The 19,520-nt window shown below is 57.0% G+C and overlaps 1 protein-coding gene across 1 annotated transcript in view; it reads left to right on the top strand.

The window, feature by feature from the left end:
• Nucleotides 1-17,840, top strand: part of BCL2 (BCL2 apoptosis regulator) — a 169,410-nt gene extending 151,570 nt beyond the window's left edge. Inside the window, exon 3 of the mRNA XM_056106993.1 lies at nt 15,023-17,840. Within this exon, the coding sequence (XP_055962968.1) occupies nt 15,023-15,157 (135 nt within the window). The 3' untranslated portion in view covers nt 15,158-17,840. The remainder of the gene's footprint in view (nt 1-15,022) is intronic.
• The last annotated feature ends 1,680 nt before the right edge of the window (nt 17,841-19,520 follow it).

The raw sequence follows: 19,520 nt of genomic DNA, 5'->3' as shown, positions 1-19,520 counted from the left end.
CCGCGTGGCTTCGTGACGCTTCAGGGGAGGGGAGGAAAACGAAACACAGCGAAGGTCAGGCCCACAATTGCCCTAATTGTTCATGTGTCGGGACTTGTGGTCTGCAGGTGAAGGGGCCAGCCCGAGCCTGCGTTCACGGGGTCGGGCACTGGCCAGGCCTGGCCGAGGCAGAGAGCAGAGGCCAGTGGGGGATGAAGGGTGGACCTCAGGGCTGTCCGTACGGTGCCCCCAGACCCGTGCACCCCACACCCAGCTTCTATAGGTCTCTCGGGGAACCTGGGCTCGGGGGCACAGTCTCGGTGGGCTTCTGGAGGCCTGCGGCTGAGCCGTGTTGGGGAGTCCTGCCCACAGCCCCCACTCAGGATTTGGCAAGATTCTTGGCCTTGTCTGTTCTGTTTCCGTGAAAGTCCCATGGACGCGGGCACGTGTGGCTTTCCTCCTTGGGTGAGGCCAGGTGGGAGGCGCCGAGCCAGGCAGGGCTTTGGGGTGGGTCTGGCAGCCCCTGGAGGGCCCTCGAAGGCTCTGGAAGGTTCTGGAAACCACTAGAAGGCACCAGAAGGCAGGGCTTCTTATGTGGGGTGGTTTGGGCCTCCCAGGGGACCCTTGGCACCATTTGGAGCTGTCTGTGGTTCGCACAGCTAGACAGGGTTTCTCTGGAATTCAGTGGGCAGAGTCCTGGGAGATGGCGGGGCGGCAGCGCCCGCCCCCTGCCAGGCCACCACCACCGCCACGGGAGGGCCCCCGAATGTCAACTGATCTGAGCCCCAAAGCCGAGCAGAGCCTGTAAGCTGAACCGCCAGGGGAGAGTGGGAAAGGCCATTTCCACCCCTTCCCGGGGACGGCGCCCCGCCCCTGAGCTGTGGTGGGTGTGTCACTGGGGAAATTCCCGCCTCCCCGGGCAAATGCTCGTGGTCAGGATGAGGAACAGGAGCAGGACTTGCACAGAGAGAAGAGGGGAACCTTGGACACGCTCTGGGGGTCCCCACCCACTCCCGCCCTCCCACTCAGCCCCTGTCCTGCAGTTCCCTCTGCACTCCGACAGGGGGCGGCAGAGAGCAGCAGCGAACTCCCCCTGGCCGCCCAGCCCCTGCTGGGCAGGGGAGCCTTGTCCTGCCGCCCTGCAGACAGCACCCCCCCCCCCCCCCCCGTTGTGGGTGACCTTGGGCTTCCTGGATCATCTCTCTGCAGGGCCTGGCTGAGGAGTGCTATGATAGAGCTTTGGGCGGGGGGCAGTGCTGCCATCTGCTGCCTCTGCAGGGCACCTGGAGTTTCCCCTCCTGGCTGTCCCGCGCCTCACAGATGGGTCAACAGAGGCTGCAAGGCACTACAGAGCCAGGAACGGCGGGCTTGGACACCTGACCTCCACCACCCCCCCCCCCCCCCCCGGCAGCAGGCCCGTCCCCCTGGCACATGGTCACAGTCACTGGCCCCCAGCTGGGGATGGCCCAGCCCCGGAGGAGCGGCAGTTACCCGCGAGTCTGCGCTCACACAGGCGTGTTCCCGGGGCCGGACACTCTTGGGGAGAAGTGGAGGCAGGACGGTGACCGGTGGGTCCCCAGGAGCACAACCGCGGGCAGAGGGGACTCAGGGGACTGCGGGTGCTTTGCCTGCATTTGCGTGTCGGGGTTCAGTCTTTGGCACTGCCTTTCCCCCCAGTTGCTGGCAGAGCCAACCCCGAGCACAGAGGCAGGAGTAGCCACTGAGCACTGCCAGGTGAGGCTCAAATACCCCCCCCCCCACACACACACACCGCCCCACAACACACGCACACAAGAAAAAGCAGGGAGGAGGGAAATTGACAGAGCCAGCCATCGGAAACAGCTTTGAGGGGAGGCAGGCCAGCCTCAGTGGGGCGTTCCCTGACCACCCCCCATTCCTGGTGTGGCAGATGGGTGCAGGGGCCACTCCGGGGTTGGGCTGGGGCCACTTAAGCCCATTAAATGGTCTGTGGGAAGGGCCGGAGAGATAATACAGTGGGGAGGGCACCTGCCTTGCACACGGCCAACCCGGGTTCGATCCCTGGCACCACTATGGTCCCCCGACTTCCACCAAGAGTCAGCCCTGAGCACCGCCAGGGATGGCCCCAAACCAAAACAGACAAAAGATGAACTGCGGGGCTCCCCCTCACTCCTGGGTTCAAACGAGTCCAGGGCTTTGTGTTTGCAAGGGCAGGGGAGGGCGATAGGCAGTCAGAGCTCGGGACTCCAGCCCTGCACAGGAGAGAGTGACCGTGGGGGAAGGAAGAGGCAGGGTCGGTCATTTCCGGCTCCCTCGGATGGCAGTTTCACGGGGGGTCGCTGAATGCTCAGACAGATTGGAAGAGTCTTTCCGAGTCGCCTTGGGAATGTGTTGGGGTGGAGGTGGCTGGTGGCTAGGCGGATCTTTTCTTTTCGTAATGACCTTGGGTCTGTAGCTCCTCATAGATGCCCTCTGCTCCGCGGCTCCCCAGCAAGGTCCAGCTGGTGTCGTGGGACTTGGACAGCACATGGCAGCCTCCTGTGAGGGCTTCAGAGACATGCCCTTGAGCCCTTCAGAGCACTGGGCCCCCGTTCCCCCAGGCTCTGTCTCAGGAATGCTGGTCAGCCTCCTCCAGCCTGCCACGATGCCACCCAGAGCTGTCCAGGGCACTTGCGAGCTCCGTCATCGTTGGCCTCTTCCTGCGGGGCTGAATCCCCTCAGCACTGATTCACCTCTTCCTTCCCCAACAGAGGGTCCCGGCTCTAGGCGCCCACCAGGCAGGCAGCGGGTGGGAATTCAGCAGCCCCGGACATCCAATGAGGGTCAGAAAGGAGCGTCAGAGGGGCTGGAGCGATAGCACAGTAGGTAGGGCATTTGCCTTGCACGCGGCCGACCCGGGTTCAATTCCCAGCGTCCCATATGGCCCCCTGAGCACTGCCAGGAATAATTCCTGAGTGCAGAGCCAGGAGTAACCCCTGTGCATCATGGCCGGGTGTGACCCAAAAAGCAACAGAAAAAAAAAGAAAAAAAGAAAGAAAGGAGCATCAGAGATGTGTGGGTACCAGACCAGCTCCACCCAACCCAGGCAGAAGCTGATGTTCTCCCATTAGCTGGTCACTGCTGCTGGCCCATGCCCAGGGGAGCTGACATTCAGGGTAACTGTTCCTCACATACAGGTTGGTCATTGCTGGGGTCTCTGCCCCCACGGCTGCTTGTCTCTCGTCACTGTCATCACAGATAGGGGACACAGACAGGCCCAGATATGGTCTGTTACCCGCTACTGCCATTCGGTCAGTGGAACTCGCTCGCACCCAGCACAGGCATTAGAGAGAAGCCATCCTGCACCCCAGTGTCCCCCGAGTGTCCCCAAGATAGCCCCTGAGTGCCGGTGGGTGTTGCCCCAAGTCCCCAACATAAGAGAAAGCCTGAAAGTCGTCAGAGCCAAAAAGATGAAGGATGGAGTTGATTTTGAGACCCACACATCTCTGCATTTTCTCTTCTCGTTTATGCAGCTCTGGTAATTTTTAAAATGAGGTTTTTCCTCTCGGCATCTCCTCCTGAAAATGATGGAGTTCTCTGTCCCTTGTAAATTGCATTTCTTTTGATTTCCTTTTATTATGACTTGCATATCACTGACACTTTTTTCCCTTGGAATCTTAAGAGTATACATCATTCCAGCTAAAAGGAAAAAATACTGTCTTAATAAAAACGGGCAAGCGCAAGAGCGAGGAGAGTGGATTTTTCTCTCTGTTGGTTCCAAACAAGGCAAACTCTTTCCTCCTGGCTTTCCCTCATGCCAAGGTTGATGTCATGGGCCCAGACCAGTTTTGAGTTATCTGAAACAAAAAAAAATTTTTTTTTTTAAAGCGAGCTATTCAACCATCTTCTGAAGCTTGAAAAATAAAATTTTCTACAATCTATCTCCCTTCGAGACTGAATGGATTTTAGAACTTTCTCTGAGATTTGTATGCGGGGGAGAGGTTGGGGACAAAGGGATGGGAAGTTTATGCGAAGGGGGGCTCCAGGGAGTCTTAGAAACGCTTTGAGGGAATAATGGCAGCATCCTGGGTAACCAAAGGTTCTGTCATCTGAGGGGAAAGAACAAAAGCCCTTAAGATGAGGCCGTACCTCCTCATCATAGTACAGCAGGGAGGGTGCTTGCCTTGCACTGGGCAACTTGGGTTTGATTCTCAGAGCCCCCCACCATGGTCCCCTGAGCACCTCCAGGCGTGATCCCTGAGCACAGAGCCAGGAGTAAGCCCTGAGCACCACCAGGTGTGGACCCAGAACAAAACAAGCAAGAAAACCCTAAAGTAGTCATGGGGGAGGGTTTCTTGGTGAGCAAGAGCGTGACACAACACCCGCCACCCCCCATCCCCCGGCCCAGCTAGTGTCCCTCAGTGAGCAGTCCAGCCCTGCAGCTCAGACCCTCCTGAGCAGGCTCAGGGAAGCAGATGTGGGCCCCGGATCCTTTGGCCTCTGCCGTTGTTTTTTTTTTTTTTTCATTTTCCAGATATTTATTAAATGCTAGGTATATACAGAGGAGCAAAAGTTCTCTGCCTTTTGATATTATGCTGCTGATTGGAGGAAAAATATATCTAATATGAAATTGTATTATGATGATATAAGAACCATGATACACAGCATTTCAGGTGAAGATGATGTTTCTGAAGAAAATAAGTACTTCTAATAAGTCCTCCTTTAAGGGATATCTGGGAGGGGAGGAAGACCAGCACAGCATTGGGGACGAAGAGGAAGAGCGGCATCTGCCGTTTCAAGCTCAGCCCTCACTCCCGCTCTGGGTGGCAGCTCTCTGGGTACCAGCGAAGCCCCGGGAAACATTTGCAGGAGCAAATGTCCCCACAACTCGCAACTCGGGGAATCCTGGTGAGAGCTAAGCAGACCCGGGACAAGCATCCTGTCTCCCGACACCTCCTTCCCTCCCGACAGCGGGTGCACGGGAAGAAGCTCAGGGATGCTCAACCTCCATCAGCTCAGAGCCAGAGAAAGACTCGCTGGGGGCCGGGAGCTTCTCTGCTTGTCACTAGCTTGGAAGCTAGAGGGGCACCTCTCTCGGTGGCGGGGATGCGGCTGACACAGTGTGTGGAGTGCTGGACGGGAGAGCCCCACATGGTGGTCACTCTGCCCACTGTTACTCAGCCACGGCAGTAGGGACTTGGACCTCTGGTGCAGCTTTCTGCCCTCGAGCGTCCCCCCCCCTTGAAGTCTTCCTCCCCAATCAAGCATCTTGGCGGTCGTGAAGATCAGTTGATGGATCAGTGGGCTGTGAACTGCTCCCCTGCTCTCTCCTACCAGTCCATGGGGCTGTCACACTTTCCCTCTGCCCTGTAGAGAACTGTGCACCTCACCAGACACCGTAGTCATGGGAAGCCTTGGGATTGACTTACTTTTCACATCTGGGAGTTTGCACTTAAAGCCCTGCGCGCCTGGTAACAGTGGAATTATGACTCTTGCAGCCGTCCAGAGTACCTTAATGAAATGGCCTTTTCCAACTGCCATACCAAGAGAGTCCAACGCCGCTCTGGGAATGTACAACCCAGCAGCCTTGAATTTCTCTCGGGGCTCAGAGAACTCTCAGAAGGCTTCAGGGAAGGACATGGAACAATCCTTTGGGTGTTTTGTTTGTTTGTTTGTTTTTAAGTGTTTGGGGTTGTTTCAATAGGATGGGATTAGAGCAACAGAGATTTCAGTGAGGTTTCTGGTTCAGACGGGCACCCAAAAGCGTAAGACTGGAGAACCTCAGGCCTGGGACAAGGTGGAATGTCCACGCTTGCATCCGGCGTGCACATTCAGACGTATGCCCTGCCCCGTCCCCACACTGCAGAGCCAGTGTTGAAGCAGAAGATCCCGGAGACGGGCAGCTGGGATGGCATTGACTCCTGTGCTCACCTGGGCTCCCCCAAGAGCGCCCACCACCAGCATCCTGCTCAGGGGGGCCAGAGAGGTGCCCTGCTTAGCCACCACCAAGCCCTCAGGCCTGACTTAGAAAGGGCAGAGAGAGGCCAGGAGTGGACAGTCCCAGCCGCAGAGTGGCCAGGAGCAATCAGCAGAGGAGTGAACAGAATGGCGGAAAAGGACAGGCCTGAAGCCTCAGAGGCCTGCAGGGGGCCTGAGTCTGAGAGGCGCTGTCCTGACCCGCTTGACAACTCAGTCACGGGTTCAAGAAACTGGTTCCAACACCTTAGACCTCAGGGGAGCCCTCAGTCGCTTCCAGCCTTCTAGAAATCAGCCTGGCACTGAGAGGAAGTGACCAGAACTGTCTTAGAAAGGACTGTGGGGGGCCAGAATGATAACCTTGCACCCAGACGACCTAGGTTCAATCACTGACGTCCCATATGGTCCCCTGAGCATCACTGGGTGTGACCCAAAAAGCAAAAGAAACAACTTGAAAAAAAAATTAGTAAGGTAAGGTAAAGGCCCTCCCGTTTATCGTCGATTTGCTCGAGCGGGCCCAGTAACGTCTCCATTGGAGACTTTGTTGTTACTGTGTCTGGCATATCAAATACTCTCGGTAGCTTGCCGGGCTCTCCGAGAGGGGCGGAGGAATCGAACTCGGGTCGGCCATGTTGGCCGCGTGTAAGGCGAACGCCCTACCCGCTGTGCTATGGCTCCAGCCCAGAAAAAAAAATTAAAAAAAAAAAAAGAAAGGACTGTGGGCAAGTTTCCAGGCATCGAAAGGTCTCAACTCTGCTGGGCTGAGGTGCAAATTCGGAGTTATAATCAGCCAAGACAGGGCAATGGGAGGAAGGTGGGGCTGTGGGAGGTAGGCGGGGCTTTGGGAAGTAGGTGGGGCTATGGGAGGTGGGCGGGGCCATGAAAGAAGGCGGGGCTTGGGTGGGCGGGGCTTGTGGAGGGGAGGGGCTTGGAAGGAAGGCGGGGCGTCCTTGGCATCCTTAGGGACTCTCTGTAGGCCACTCTGAGCCGGTGGGACGGTGGTTGGACCTGGGCATGTGCAGCGTGTGCCCACAGTGGACACCGGGGCTGCAGATTTGACAGGCAGAAGTCCGGCCGAGCCCTGGGAAGGATGGGATGCAGCTGACCCCGGCCTTGAATATTCCGCACAGTTGGACACTTCTGGGGCGCTTCAGGGTCCCGGGCCGGGCAAGGCAGCAGGAGGAGGCGCCTTCGCGGGCCCTGTGAGCCACTGCTCCGGGAACCCTGGGCGCACGTGCAGGGTGCAAGGCTGGGTCACGCCGCAGGCGAGGGGGGCACCCCGTACCGTGGAACCCGGTTCTGCAGACCCCTAGCCCCACCCCGGGGCGGCCTTGTGACGGCTGTGTCCTCCGAGTGCAGTGCCCACGGCATCACGGCCCCACCGAAGCGACCCAGAATCAGTCTTGCCCCAGCGGCTGGACAGGCTGGGTTGATCATCTCGTATGTCTGGGGGTAGAGCGAGGCTGGTGCTGGGAGATTTGGGGGACTCACCGCGCCAGGATGCTCGTGCTCAACCAAGGGGATGCCGGGTGGACACGGCTGCTGGCCAGGCCCAGAGCGGGGACCCTCCACCAGCCCACCCTCCAGTCGCTTCTTGCCGACGTCAGACTTTGGGGTGAGCATCCCAGGCGAGGGCATCTCCGGTGGGGCCAGGGTGCTTCTCCGTGCAGAGTTGGGTCAGTGGCCTGGCCCTGGGCGCTGACCGCTAACACAACGGGTCCACATGTCATTTGAATCCTGCTGCCCCCCGCTGTCAGGCTGTGCTCTGCCAGCGTCACACCTGGGCTGGCAGTGCCCATGGGGTCACGTCCAGCCTGGGCTGGCAGTGCCCACGGGGTCACAGCTGACTGCGCTTGCAGGGGGAACCCCCCACTCCTCCCGCTTGACTCTTCCCAGCCTGTGGCCCCCCGGGGTCTGGGCCACTTTCAGCAAGTTCCCATTAGCAAAGGCAGTGCAGTGTCCCGCCCGCCCCAGCCTCAGTCAACACGTGCTGATTTAGACGCGCAGACGCAGATTCTGGGCGGTCCAGGACGGCGCCCCGGGGTCCCGATGACAGCACCCGGGGCCGCGCAGCGGAATTCCACAAGCGTCTGCTCTGAGCGCCCTATGTGCCAGCCACGCTCTTGGGAACTTGCTCTTGCTGGTGTGTGTATTTGTGTGTGTGTGTGGGGGGGGGTTCTGCCCTCGCCCCCTGTCCCATTGTCTTTAGCCAGTGGCCGCCCAGAGGGGAGACTCCAGGAACCCGTGTCCCAGCGCTGCTGCTAGGTGAGCACCAGCCCCCACCGGGATGGGGCGTGGTCGCGCCCATGGCTCCAGGGCCCAGGACGAACAGTTGTGGCCAGACCCCAAACACCCACGAGCCTCCCCAGAAGGTGCCACCCCCATGTGGCAGCAGGGAGCATGTTTCACGCGTGGCAGCAGTACCGAGCCAAGCCGCCCTTCCCAGGCAGCTCGGAGGGGGTCAAACCCTGGACTTCTGTCTGGACTAGGGAGGGGGCAGGGAGACCCCAGCATCACAGCAGGGGGCTTGGGGTGGGAAGGTGGAGAGAGGCAGAGACTGTCCCCGGGGTGCCGCTGGCTCCCAGGATAGCTTCAGGGCTATCGAAGTTGCCCAGAGCCTGTGGGCAGAGGTCCCTGGCACCGGTCTGCCCTGGAGGGGGCGTGATGGGCACGGATCGACTCTTTAACCCACGATGCTTCCTCACCACCCGACGAGGTCCGAGCTGCGGATGGAGGGTTTGTTCCTGCCTCTCTCCTGTCTGCATGAGGGGGCAGCACACGGTCTAAACTGAAACGGACTTTCCAGCCCCGGAGCCCCAGCGGGGAGGGATTGCTGGCCGCAGAAACGACACTGGCCTTGCACAGGGCTGGCCTGGCTTCAAGTCTCAGGCACCCCAGATGGTCCCCTGAGCCCAGCCAGGAGTGATCCCGGGGTGTAGGGGCAGGAGTAAGTCCTGAGCATCTCTGGGTGCAGCCGCCAGAACAAATAAAAGTGGGGAGGGGAAGAGCATCCTTAGAGATTCACAACTTTGAGCAAAACAGGTCTCGGATTCCAGAAGCTTCTCCTTGCTATCCCGGTTGGTGTGCCCATTGTGGCCACCCTCTGTTCCCCTCTCACCCCAGCCCTGGCCCCTGGCAACCACTGATCCACAGCTTGTCCATGGCACGGCCTGTGTTGGCTGTGGCCCGGCCGGTACCAGCCCCTGGCACTTGTCTCTCTGTGCCGTTTCCTTTCCGTGGCCACGTCCTCTCCTGTGGTTTTCGTGGCCATCAGTGGGTCTGTCCACAGCTGCTTTCCATGCCCTAACTGGTGGGGGTGCAGATCCGTGCCTGTGGATTGGTGCCTGCCAGGCTCTGGGGAGAGGGAGGGAACCCAGAGTGGCCGAGCCACGGGGACACCAGCCGCCTTCTGTGGCCGCTTGTAGCCTCCCTGCAGATCTGCATGTGCTGGAAGCCGGGGCGGCATTGCCGCGGCCGTGACCGTGAAGGGGGCTTTTCCCCCTGAAGACCTCCCATCTGGGACGGTAGGAGCTGCAGTGAAATGCCTGCTCGCAGCCTGTCCCCGAGTGGGCGAGCTGTCTTTCCTCTGCATCTGTGATTGCGGTTTTGGCTCCACGCGTGTGTGTGGCTCACAGCCGTGGCCTCCCGCAAAGCCTGAGCCCGGGCAGCTGTGACAGACGCGCGGGGTAGTGGGTTGAAGAAGGAAGGAAAGCGATTCAGCAGTGAACTAAGGCCCTGCCTTGCGGAGTCCCGAGACCTCTGCGCTTACGGGAGCTTCTAGAAGGTTCCATCTTCCGGGCAGGTGTGGTTGACAGATCCCTACAGCAGCCTCTGTGCCAGCAGGAGCAGCACTCACACACATGCATGCCTACACACCCCACACACACGTACAACACACATCTCCACACCCCAAACATAGGAGACACACACATAAACACAGACACACAGACACACTCAGACACATCCACACTCACACACATACGGAGACACACACACATAAACACAGACTCACAGATACACATACATACACACATATGTATGCACACACAAAACACACACACGCCCCACAAGCACACACAGACACACTCACACATAGACACACACACTCAGACACATACACACACACATACAGAGACACACAAACACAGATACGCCTACGTACACACAGAACACACACACCCCACAAGCACACACACACATACAGAGACACACAAACACAGATACGCATACATACACACAGAACACACACACCCCACAAGCACACACACAGACACACACCCACATACGTATACACTCAGACACATATACACTCAGACACATACAGAGACTCACACACCCCATACAGAGACTCACACATAGGCACACACACCCAAACAGACACACACATACCCCCCTACGCACCCTTACAGATACCCACAGCTGCTCATCGTGGCGTCTGACATGCACTGCCCATCGAGGTGACTGTGGCCACAGGTGGGGAGGCTAGCGGTACCCCTGCCCGTACCTGCCCGTAGGTGCCCTGCAGGGGTGTGGGCCCTGTCAGAATGGGTGATGTGACCCCGGGTCTGGGGACTGGTGCCCGTCAGCTCTGCGCCCCACTCACATGACTGCCCTGGGGGTCATTGGAAGAGCCGGCCTGTGCCCTGCTCTGGGTGGGTCCCACGTCCGGCAGGCAGGGCAGGGGCATCTCTGGCCTCCCTGCAGGGGGCACCTGCCGGGTCCCGGGTGAGGGGCCTAGATGGGACATAGGGAGCTGGAGGGGCCTGGCAGCCTGGGGCATGCGCCCCAGTCACGCTCCACACCGCTGCTGGCTTGGCCGCACGTTTCTCACCTCCTCTCTCTTATGCGGGGAGGCTTGGATTAGACTTTTCTTCTGTCCTCAGCCTGGGGTGCTGCGAGCGGGTCCCAGATCCAGGCCCCTGGGCCATGGCCGCTGGACGCCCCCCAGTCCGGCAGAAACTGCACAGCCGCATCCTTCGGTTCCTTCAGATCCTTGCTCAGGGGGGCGTCTCCCGGCCCACCCAGAGTCAGTATCGGAGTCGGGTGGGGGGTCTCGGAGAGGTTCCCAGGAGGGAGGGGGCAGGTGGAATCCCGGGGAGGAAGCGGGCCTCCCTCCCTCCCCCAGTCTCCCTCCGTCACCTCTCTCATCCTTCCCTTCCTCCTTCTCCCTCCTCCCTCCTTCCCTCCCTCAGTCCTCTCCTTCCTCTCCACCCTTTCCTTCCTCGTTGCCTCCTTCCTGCCCTCCCTTCCACATCTCAGCACCCCTCCCTGCTTCCCCTCCTTCTTTCTCTCCCGCAGCCCTGGTGGGTGCCGGCAGCTCTGGGGGGCTCATGGCCAGTGTTGGGGCTGAGTGCCGCACTCATGGCCCAGGCGCAGTCTCCAGCCCACCCACGCCCTGAGCTCGTCTCCCCGTCCTGCACCTAGTCGCACCCCCAGAGCTGTTTCCTAGGGGAGGAGTGCAGGTGAGATCCGGGAACTGCAGGGATCCACTTGCCCTCCTCTCTTCTCCGTCTGTCTGTCTGTCTGTCTGTCTGTCTGTCTCTGCCCTGGGTGCAGTTTGAGGTGTCACTTATTTGTCCTTCCTTTTTACAATCTCTGGGTTTGAAGCTCAGTTCTCTGAGGGGAATGAGCCACGGGCTTCGAGTTGGCACCTCGGAGGTGACAGACACAGGCTCCAGGGGCCACAGGAAATACACCATGGGCGCCCACCTCCAGACATGTGCCACGGAGTTAATGAAGCCACGGGAAGGAGCATGGGGCAGAAGCAGAGCCCTCAAGAGCAAGAAGGGCGTGGAACCAGTATTGTAGGGCCAGGGACCATGTGGAACCCGCACAGAGGGTGGCGGCTGGGATCCAGTCAGAGGGTACAGGTGAGATCCAGTCAGAGGGTGGCAACTGGGATCCAGTCAGAGAGGGCAGGTGGGATCCAGTCAGGGTGGCAGCTGGGATCCAGTCAGAGGGTGGCAGCTGGGATCCAGTCAGAGGGTGGCGGCTGGGATTCAGTCAGAGAGGGTAGGTGGAATCTGGTCAGAGGGTGGCAGGTGAGATCCAGTCAGAGGGTGGCAACTGGGATCCAGTCAGAGAGGGCAGGTGGGATCCAGTCAGGGTGGCAGCTGGGATCCAGTCAGAGGGTGGCAGCTGGGATCCAGTCAGAGGGTGGCGGCTGGGATTCAGTCAGAGAGGGTAGGTGGAATCTGGTCAGAGGGTGGCAGGTGAGATCCAGTCAGAGGGTGGCGGCTGGGATCCAGTCAGAGAGGGTAGGTTGAATCTGGTCAGAGGGTGGCAGGTGAGATCCAGTCAGAGGGTGGGATCCTGTCAGAGGATATAAGTGGGATCCAATCAGAGGGTGGCAGCTGAGATCTAGTCAGAGGGTACAGGTGGGATCTGGTCAGAGGGTAGTGGCAGCTGGGATCCAATCAGAGGATGGCGACTGAGATCGAGTCAGAGGGTGGCAGCTGGGATCCAGTCAGAGAGGGCAGCTAGGATCCAGTCAGAGGGTGGCAGCTGGGATCTGGCCAGAGAGGGCAGGTGGGATCTGGTCAGAAGGTGGCAGGTTGAGAACTGGTCAGGGGTAGCAGGCGGGATGAGACAGAGGGTGAAGGCGGGACCCCTGTGGCCTGAGGGGGATCTAGGAGGGCCCCCGGGAGGGGATGTGCCTTTGGGCGCCGGGACTATAGGGCGACCCGGGGTTTTCTTCCCTCCCCCTGCTTCTCTGATACATAAAAGGAGCATGTGTTTATTTAAAACAGCTTCCAAACTTAAACAAATAACGACAGACTGTTCAAACAGACTTCGGAAATCACCCTCATCAGGGCGCTTGGAGCCGCACCAGCCGGGCCCGAACCCGCCCGGGTCTACATGGACGGGCACTTGGGCGGGTGCCTGTGGAATCTGATTTGAGGAGGAAGGTGACCCCTGTGGGGTCAGCCCCCGGCCGCGGGCCCACCTGGGTGCATTTCTAACCTGGGTTTCTGCAGACGCAGCCAGCAGAAGGCTGGGTGCTTGGAGCGGGCGGGGCACGGCCGGTGTTGGGGAGCAGCTTGGGCCCCTCCTTCCCAGGCTCGCCCTAAATGCCAGCAGCACCCCTAGCTCCTCACAAGTTTCCAGGCTTTGCGGACTTGCCCCTTGGGGGGGAGGGGCATTACCCTGTCAGAGCTGCACAGCTGCAGGATCAGCCCCCCGGGAAAGGCGATGACCTGTCAGAAACTCCCCCCAGCCACGAGTCAGAGGTGCCCCTGGGCTCAGGGCAACAGCGAGGGGCCCATACTTGCCTGCCCATGGCCAGTACCTTCGCTTTCAAAAACTTGTTCCCCCCAGTCCTGCCCAACAAGTAGATAAGAGCTTGTGGACCAGGACAAGGCGCCGTGTTGTGTCTATTGCAACCACCTGAGTGAAAATGGGCTGGAGGGCAGCGTGTGTGGGCGCCTCAGACCACAGCAGGACCCCCTTCTGATGAACGCATGCATGGTGACCACCTCGTGCCAAGGTCACAACCCACACGCCTGAGCTTCCCCAGGGCCCTGCCTGTGTGTTGTGTGTCATTCTCACACTGTACCTACGAGTGCGTGCATGTAGAGACACGCAAAGGAAGTCACGCAGTCGATCTATACATACTTACATCTACTCAATAACCTGGGGAGGCCCCTCTGGTGCCTTAAATGCGAACACACCAAGGTTTCTAGGCCAGTTCTGCAAGAGCTGGCATATAGGAGGAATAAAACAGCAAAGGAGGGAGAATCTGGATGAAGGTTTAGGCCAAAGGCAGAATCCAAACGATGGCATCGGAAAACTTGAGTCATTGGTTGAGCAAGAACTGGTTCCACACCTACGTGTACCGAGACCACACACACAGCCCCAGGAGGCATAAGTGATCCCATCCCTCTACTGCCAAAGACACGTGATCGCTGGGCCCAGAGAAACCCCCTGGGGTCGGGTTCTGGAGAGAGGCTGGGTGGGGTGGGGCCTCCTCTGCCCCCCCGTCAGTCCCGGAGAGACCCTACCCAGTGAGAAATATCTTTTTCTCCTTTCCATGTTGAGATCTTCATCTGTATGTTAAGGTCTTCATTTAGGGAATTGACCAGATATCTGTTGAGTCCAAAGTTTGAGTCAAGCCAGTCCCCACTTCCAAATCTCAAGAAATCAATCATCAGATTGGTGCCCGGGTGATTTGAATTCTTTATTTTATTGGTATGAGGAGTCAACAATAAAGGTGCCTAATCAATTAGGCATTGGATTGGATTTTTTGTTTGGCTTTGATTTGTGAGCTACACCCAGTGGTACTCAGGCCTTACTCCTGGCTCTGTGCTCAGGGATCACTCTTGGTGGTGCTCAAGGGACCGTGTGGAATGCCGGGGATCGAACCTGGGGTGGCCACATTAAAGGCACGCATCCTACCTGTTGTATTTTCTCCCTGTTGTATTTTCTCTCCAGCCCTGTGTTTGTTGCGTTTCAGTTAGTTAGTTATGTTTTAGCCCTATGTTGTGGGCAATACTTAGGGCTTCCTCCTAGGGGGAGAGGGTCCCTCCTGGTGATGCTCACGGGTCTGCATGAAGTGTTGGGGATCAAACTAGCGTCTTCAGCCTGCAGAGCCAGTGCCACCTTCACCCTGTTTGTAAAGAGTTACAACTTGCAACAGATGTGTTGCTAGCTAAAGTTACAGAGCTTCGGGGAGACCATATGGGATGCTGGGGATCGAACCCAGATCGGCGGCGTGCAAGGCAAACGCCCTAGCCGCTGTGCTATCGCTTCAGCCCCGCCTCCAGGATTTTCTCTGGCTCATTCATTCTTTTCCTCAGCACACTGATGCTCGATAGAACACCTTGATTTTTATCTGCGGGCCCCACTCCACCATCTACACGCTTCCGAAGTCAGAGTTCTCTCTAGCCTGTGCCCTGACACACAGAGCGGCGCCCGGGAAGTATCTGTCCAATGAGGGTGAGAATAGTAGACGCGAAATCTCTACTGCCCGGGTGCAGCCGGGCTGCCCCCTGCCCTCGTCTGCCCTTCCCAGGGTGCCAGGCCAGCATAGGGCCTCCCCCCTCCCCACCCCCCATGACTATAGTAGGGTGGACACTTGTCTCTAACCCGCTGTTCCCTCTTGTCCCTGCAGGACGCCTTCGTGGAGCTGTACGGACCCAGCATGCGGCCTCTCTTTGATTTCTCCTGGCTGTCTCTGAAGGCTCTGCTCAGCCTGGCCCTGGTGGGGGCCTGCATCACGCTGGGGGCCTACCTGGGCCACAAGTGAGGGGGTCGCCGGCCGCCCCCCACACCTATGCAAAAGGTTCAGAAGGCAGCGGCCCGCCACGGCCGGCTCTGCCACACGCCACGACCGAAACAGAACACGGAGCTGTGCGCTCTCACGGACAAAAGGACACAAAGCAGAAGTCGAATCAGCTATTTACTGCCAAAGGGAAATACCATTTATTTTTTACATGATGAAGAAGAAGAAGAAGAAGAAAAAAAAAAGAAGATTTATTTATTTAAGAGAGTCCCGCGGAACCTCCGGTCTCGGGAACCCGACCCTCAGTGCCGAGGCCACCCACTTGCCGTGGGCCCCCACCCTGCCGCCCCCATCACCTGTGCCTCTCCATGTGTCGGGTGCCTGAGGAGTTGGACCCGCCAAGCACGTGACTGTGCGGACGCCGGGTTTGGGCCTCTGGGGGTTAGGAGGAGGTGTGGACACTCCTAACCAGTCTGTGCTCCCGGGGCTGTGATTTTTTTTTTCAGAGTTGGGGGCAAAGAGAGGAGAACAAAGCGAGCGCGTCTGGCTCCCGTGGTACAGACCCCATTGGAAGAAAGAATCCGGGAGCTTCCGGGGAACTTGGGGACGCGCCAACGTCTCTGCCTCCACGGAAGGTCGGCGCTGGGGGAACACGCCCTTCAACCAGAGGAGAGTATTTTTTTAAGCTACCAATTGTGCCCAGAAGCATTTTCACGATTTCTACGCGCTCATCCAGTACCTTAAGCCCTGATGTGGATTGTGCTCTATTTTGGATACGCTCCCCCGTGCAGAAACTGGCTCTGCCTGTGTGTGAAACAGAATCCTCGAGAATGCGAGGAAGGGACTGAACCCGCAACATCAGGCCGCCGCAAGTGCCTGCTTCGCCCTGAGACGCCGCCGCCGCCCCACGCCTGCCTGGCCAGGCCTTCCCGGCCCTGGCACGGAGCCCGCCCGGGCCCCCGCCAGCCCCGGGGCTTTGAAACGGAGCGGCATGGGCCCGAGGGCCTGGAAGTCCCCTCGCACCCAGAAGGCTGAGGTCGGTCGAGCTGCAGCAAGCAAGACAAGCCGGGACCTGTCACCGCAGGGGGCCAGGGGTGCACCCTTGGGGGTAGGGGGGCACCCAGGCCTGTTTCCACGTGCACCCCGGATCTGTGAGCCCAGGCTCCTAAGACTTGTCCCAGTAGGAAGAGAGAGCGAGAGAGAGGAGGTGCCCGTCTGTCTGTGTATGGGGGCACAGCCAGGCTGGGCAGACCCCCACCCGCCCCCAGCCTCCCCGGGGACATGCAGGAGGAGCCGAGTGGTCCCAGCCCCTGGCCGGCCGCTATACAGCCACAGCTGCAATTGGCAGAAACGGTGACTCTGGAGCGGGTCGTAAATCCTAAAGGAGGTGTTGAAAGAGTAGTCATGTATTCATTGACCCGTGTCTATGGAATTACGATGTAAAACATTATCTTGTCATTGTGGTTTGGTTTTATTTGAAAACATGCAGAGGGTGGGGGGTGGGGTGGGGAAAAATGTTCCAGGTGTGGAAGGTACATCCTGGGGCATTAAAAAAAAAAAAAGGAAAAAAAAAGTGGTGGAAAAGTTTAGAGAAGTAGCAAAAGCTAATAAACTAGAAAATACTTTTTCAAGTTTAGAATCCGCCTTGAGACATATGTGGAATAACTGTGGCATTATTGCATTATATACCGTTTATCTGTATTAACTTTGGAATGTACTATGTTCAATGTTTAATGCTGTGGTTGATATTTCGAAAGCTGCTTTTTTAAAAAAAATACATGCATCTCAGCAATTTTTTTTTTTTGTATTTAGTTATGGCCTCTATTTTGTTAGCCAAAAAGGAAAAAAAAAAAAGAAAAATCCATTTTCCATTTGAGGTTTCTGTCTCTTAAGTCTTTAAAAGCATTTCTGAGGTGAGAGAAGCCTGGGTCTCGGCCCTGAGGACCCCGAGCTGGCTGTCCACTGGAGAGCTTTTCCTTCACCACGTGACCTACATTTCACTGTCGACAGTTGTTTATCGTCAGGCATCTGTGATCCGCGTCCCTCTGACCGTGTTCCTTGAAGGTTCTCGTGTCCCAGGGACAAGTCGGCATTTTGCTCCCATTCTTCAGGCTTGCACACACGTTTGGTTCAACCCACGGGACTCATTCATTGGAACATCAAGGGACCACTTCAACTCACATCCTTTAGGATTGCCAACCTGTTTGGTGACACCCACGAGGTGCATTCGTTTGCAAACCCAGATGTGAAATGACCAGGGGATTCCATTCTGGCTCTGACGGTTTGGCCTTCAGAGAGGCTAGGCTGGGACGGAGACCCATCCCGAGCTCTCCGCCCGCCCCGTCGGGGCTCGTGTTCAGGTACTTCCTGAAAAGCAGCTGCATGTACTCCCTCCACCAAGCAGGAAACCGTGGGATGAAGCCAGACCTCCCAGGCGGGCCTCAGGGAACAGGACGATCAGACCTTTGTTTGAATGATCCCAATTTTTACGCAAAATATTATTTTATGAAAGGTTTACATTGTTTAAAAAAAAAAGTGATGAATATGGAATGCAAATCCTGTGCTGCTATCCTGCCGAGGTCATATTTTAATGGAGTCAGTTTGCAGTTTGCTCCGAGTGGCGAGATCCTCCAAGCTGCTTTAGACGTTAACAATGAAGAACATGGACATTTTTTTTTTAATATAAAGCCTGTTTGTCTTTGTTGTCGTTTGTTGTTTGTTGTCGTTGTTCAAACTGGGATTCGCAGAGTATTCTAAAAAATGTATATAGGGAAAAGGTCGCGGGGGTGGGGGGAGGGGTTCCTTGGGCTTGTGGGGCCTCTGTAGGGTTTTGTTCCCTGGTTTTAACGGTCAATATGTCCCGCCACCCGGCCACGGAGCTTCATAGCACGTGGCTGCACTGGCTCTTAAGAGTAGTCAGTGTTGCTTTTTTTTTATTTTCTTCTTGTTTAAAAAAAAAAGTTAGAAGCAATGAATGTATATAAAAGCCTCAACTAGTTGTGTTTTTTTTTCTCCTTAAAAAAAATTGCCTCGATTACTTTGTGGTCAACAACTTAGAATGACTCCGGCTTATTTTGTGTTGGGAAGGGGGTCCACACCTGAGTCCCACCCCCCCCACCCCCGCCAGTGGCTTGCAGATGTTGGCCAAGGTCAGGGTTAAATGGAACACCTGCACTTTCCAAATTGGGGTTCAGGGTTCCAGAAGGAGCCCCAAGGAGAAATGCACCCCAGGCCCTCCTGGAATCCCCCCCCCAGTTCTCCCAGGACAGAAATGCTTCGAGAGAGAGAGAGAGAGAGAGAGAGCCGGAATGACAGGTAGCTGGTGTGTTTTACGGCAGAGTCCACCGTCAGAAGAACACTCCGGGGACCGTGCCTGTCTGGCTCCTAGCTGGCATCAAGTCACATTTCCAGTGAAGGAAATACCTTGCTGTGGTTCCAGGCAAGAGCAAGACGAAAACACCCAACCACCGCTGCCCCAGCCTGCGTATCTCTGCATATCCACGTCCAGCCTTCTGCTGAGAGAGGACTTTTATTTCATTCATCAATGTCTGTTGCTTGTGATCTCCAGACTTAGTCCTGTCTCAGTATGGGAAATTGGGAGGTGACTGTAGTCCAAGGGGCTCTGGTCATCGGGATTGAGCCGTAGCGAGCAGGGCTGTCCCGGCACACAGCTGGCTGTCCGCGAAGGGTCTGCTGAACAAAAATTGCAAGTAGTCCATATTGCAACTCAACTTCGGTAAAAACGACTAACTTATAAACATGAACCTCAAGTCTAGTTTCGACCACACTTGAAAGTCAGTGGCTGTTTTATACTTCCTTATCACATATAGTTAGTAATGTATACCTGCTCTATCAGAAAAAAAACACAGGAAGGCCTGGAAATCTAAGCCATACTAAGGAAATTAGGGAGTCGGCTGAAATTCTATTCTCGTCTTATACTGGGGTGTCTTTTGCAGCCCAGACAAATGTGGTTACACACTTCTCTCGAAATACAAGTCTGCATTGTCAGGCGTATGAGGGTTCCAATCAGATCTTTATTGTTAATCCATTTGGATCTTTCAGGGATTTTTTTTTTTAATTATGATGGGACAAAGGACATTTGTGGCGAGGGTGGAGGGAGAAAGAATTTTTCAAATGAGCAAAACATTCCCAAGATTGAATCAAGATGTGGAGAAGAGCCAGGACTGGGCTGTGGAAACAGAGGCAAGTGGGACCCAGGCCGGGGCCGGGCCGAGGACTTCACGAGGGGCACCGCCCTGTGGTCGAGAACCAGTCTCAAGCTCGATGCAGCGATGTGTGCTAGAGACATCAGTGTCAGCCAGAGCCCGGCCTGGTGTGCTGTGCAGATGGGCTGAGACTCTGAAACGTGAACCAGCCAGGCTGCAGC

Source organism: Sorex fumeus, unplaced genomic scaffold (genome assembly GCF_029834395.1).
Source record: "Sorex fumeus unplaced genomic scaffold, SorFum_2.1 ptg000151l, whole genome shotgun sequence".
NCBI classification, from domain to species: domain Eukaryota; kingdom Metazoa; phylum Chordata; class Mammalia; order Eulipotyphla; family Soricidae; genus Sorex; species Sorex fumeus.
This window is presented reverse-complemented; position numbering and strand designations above follow the sequence as displayed.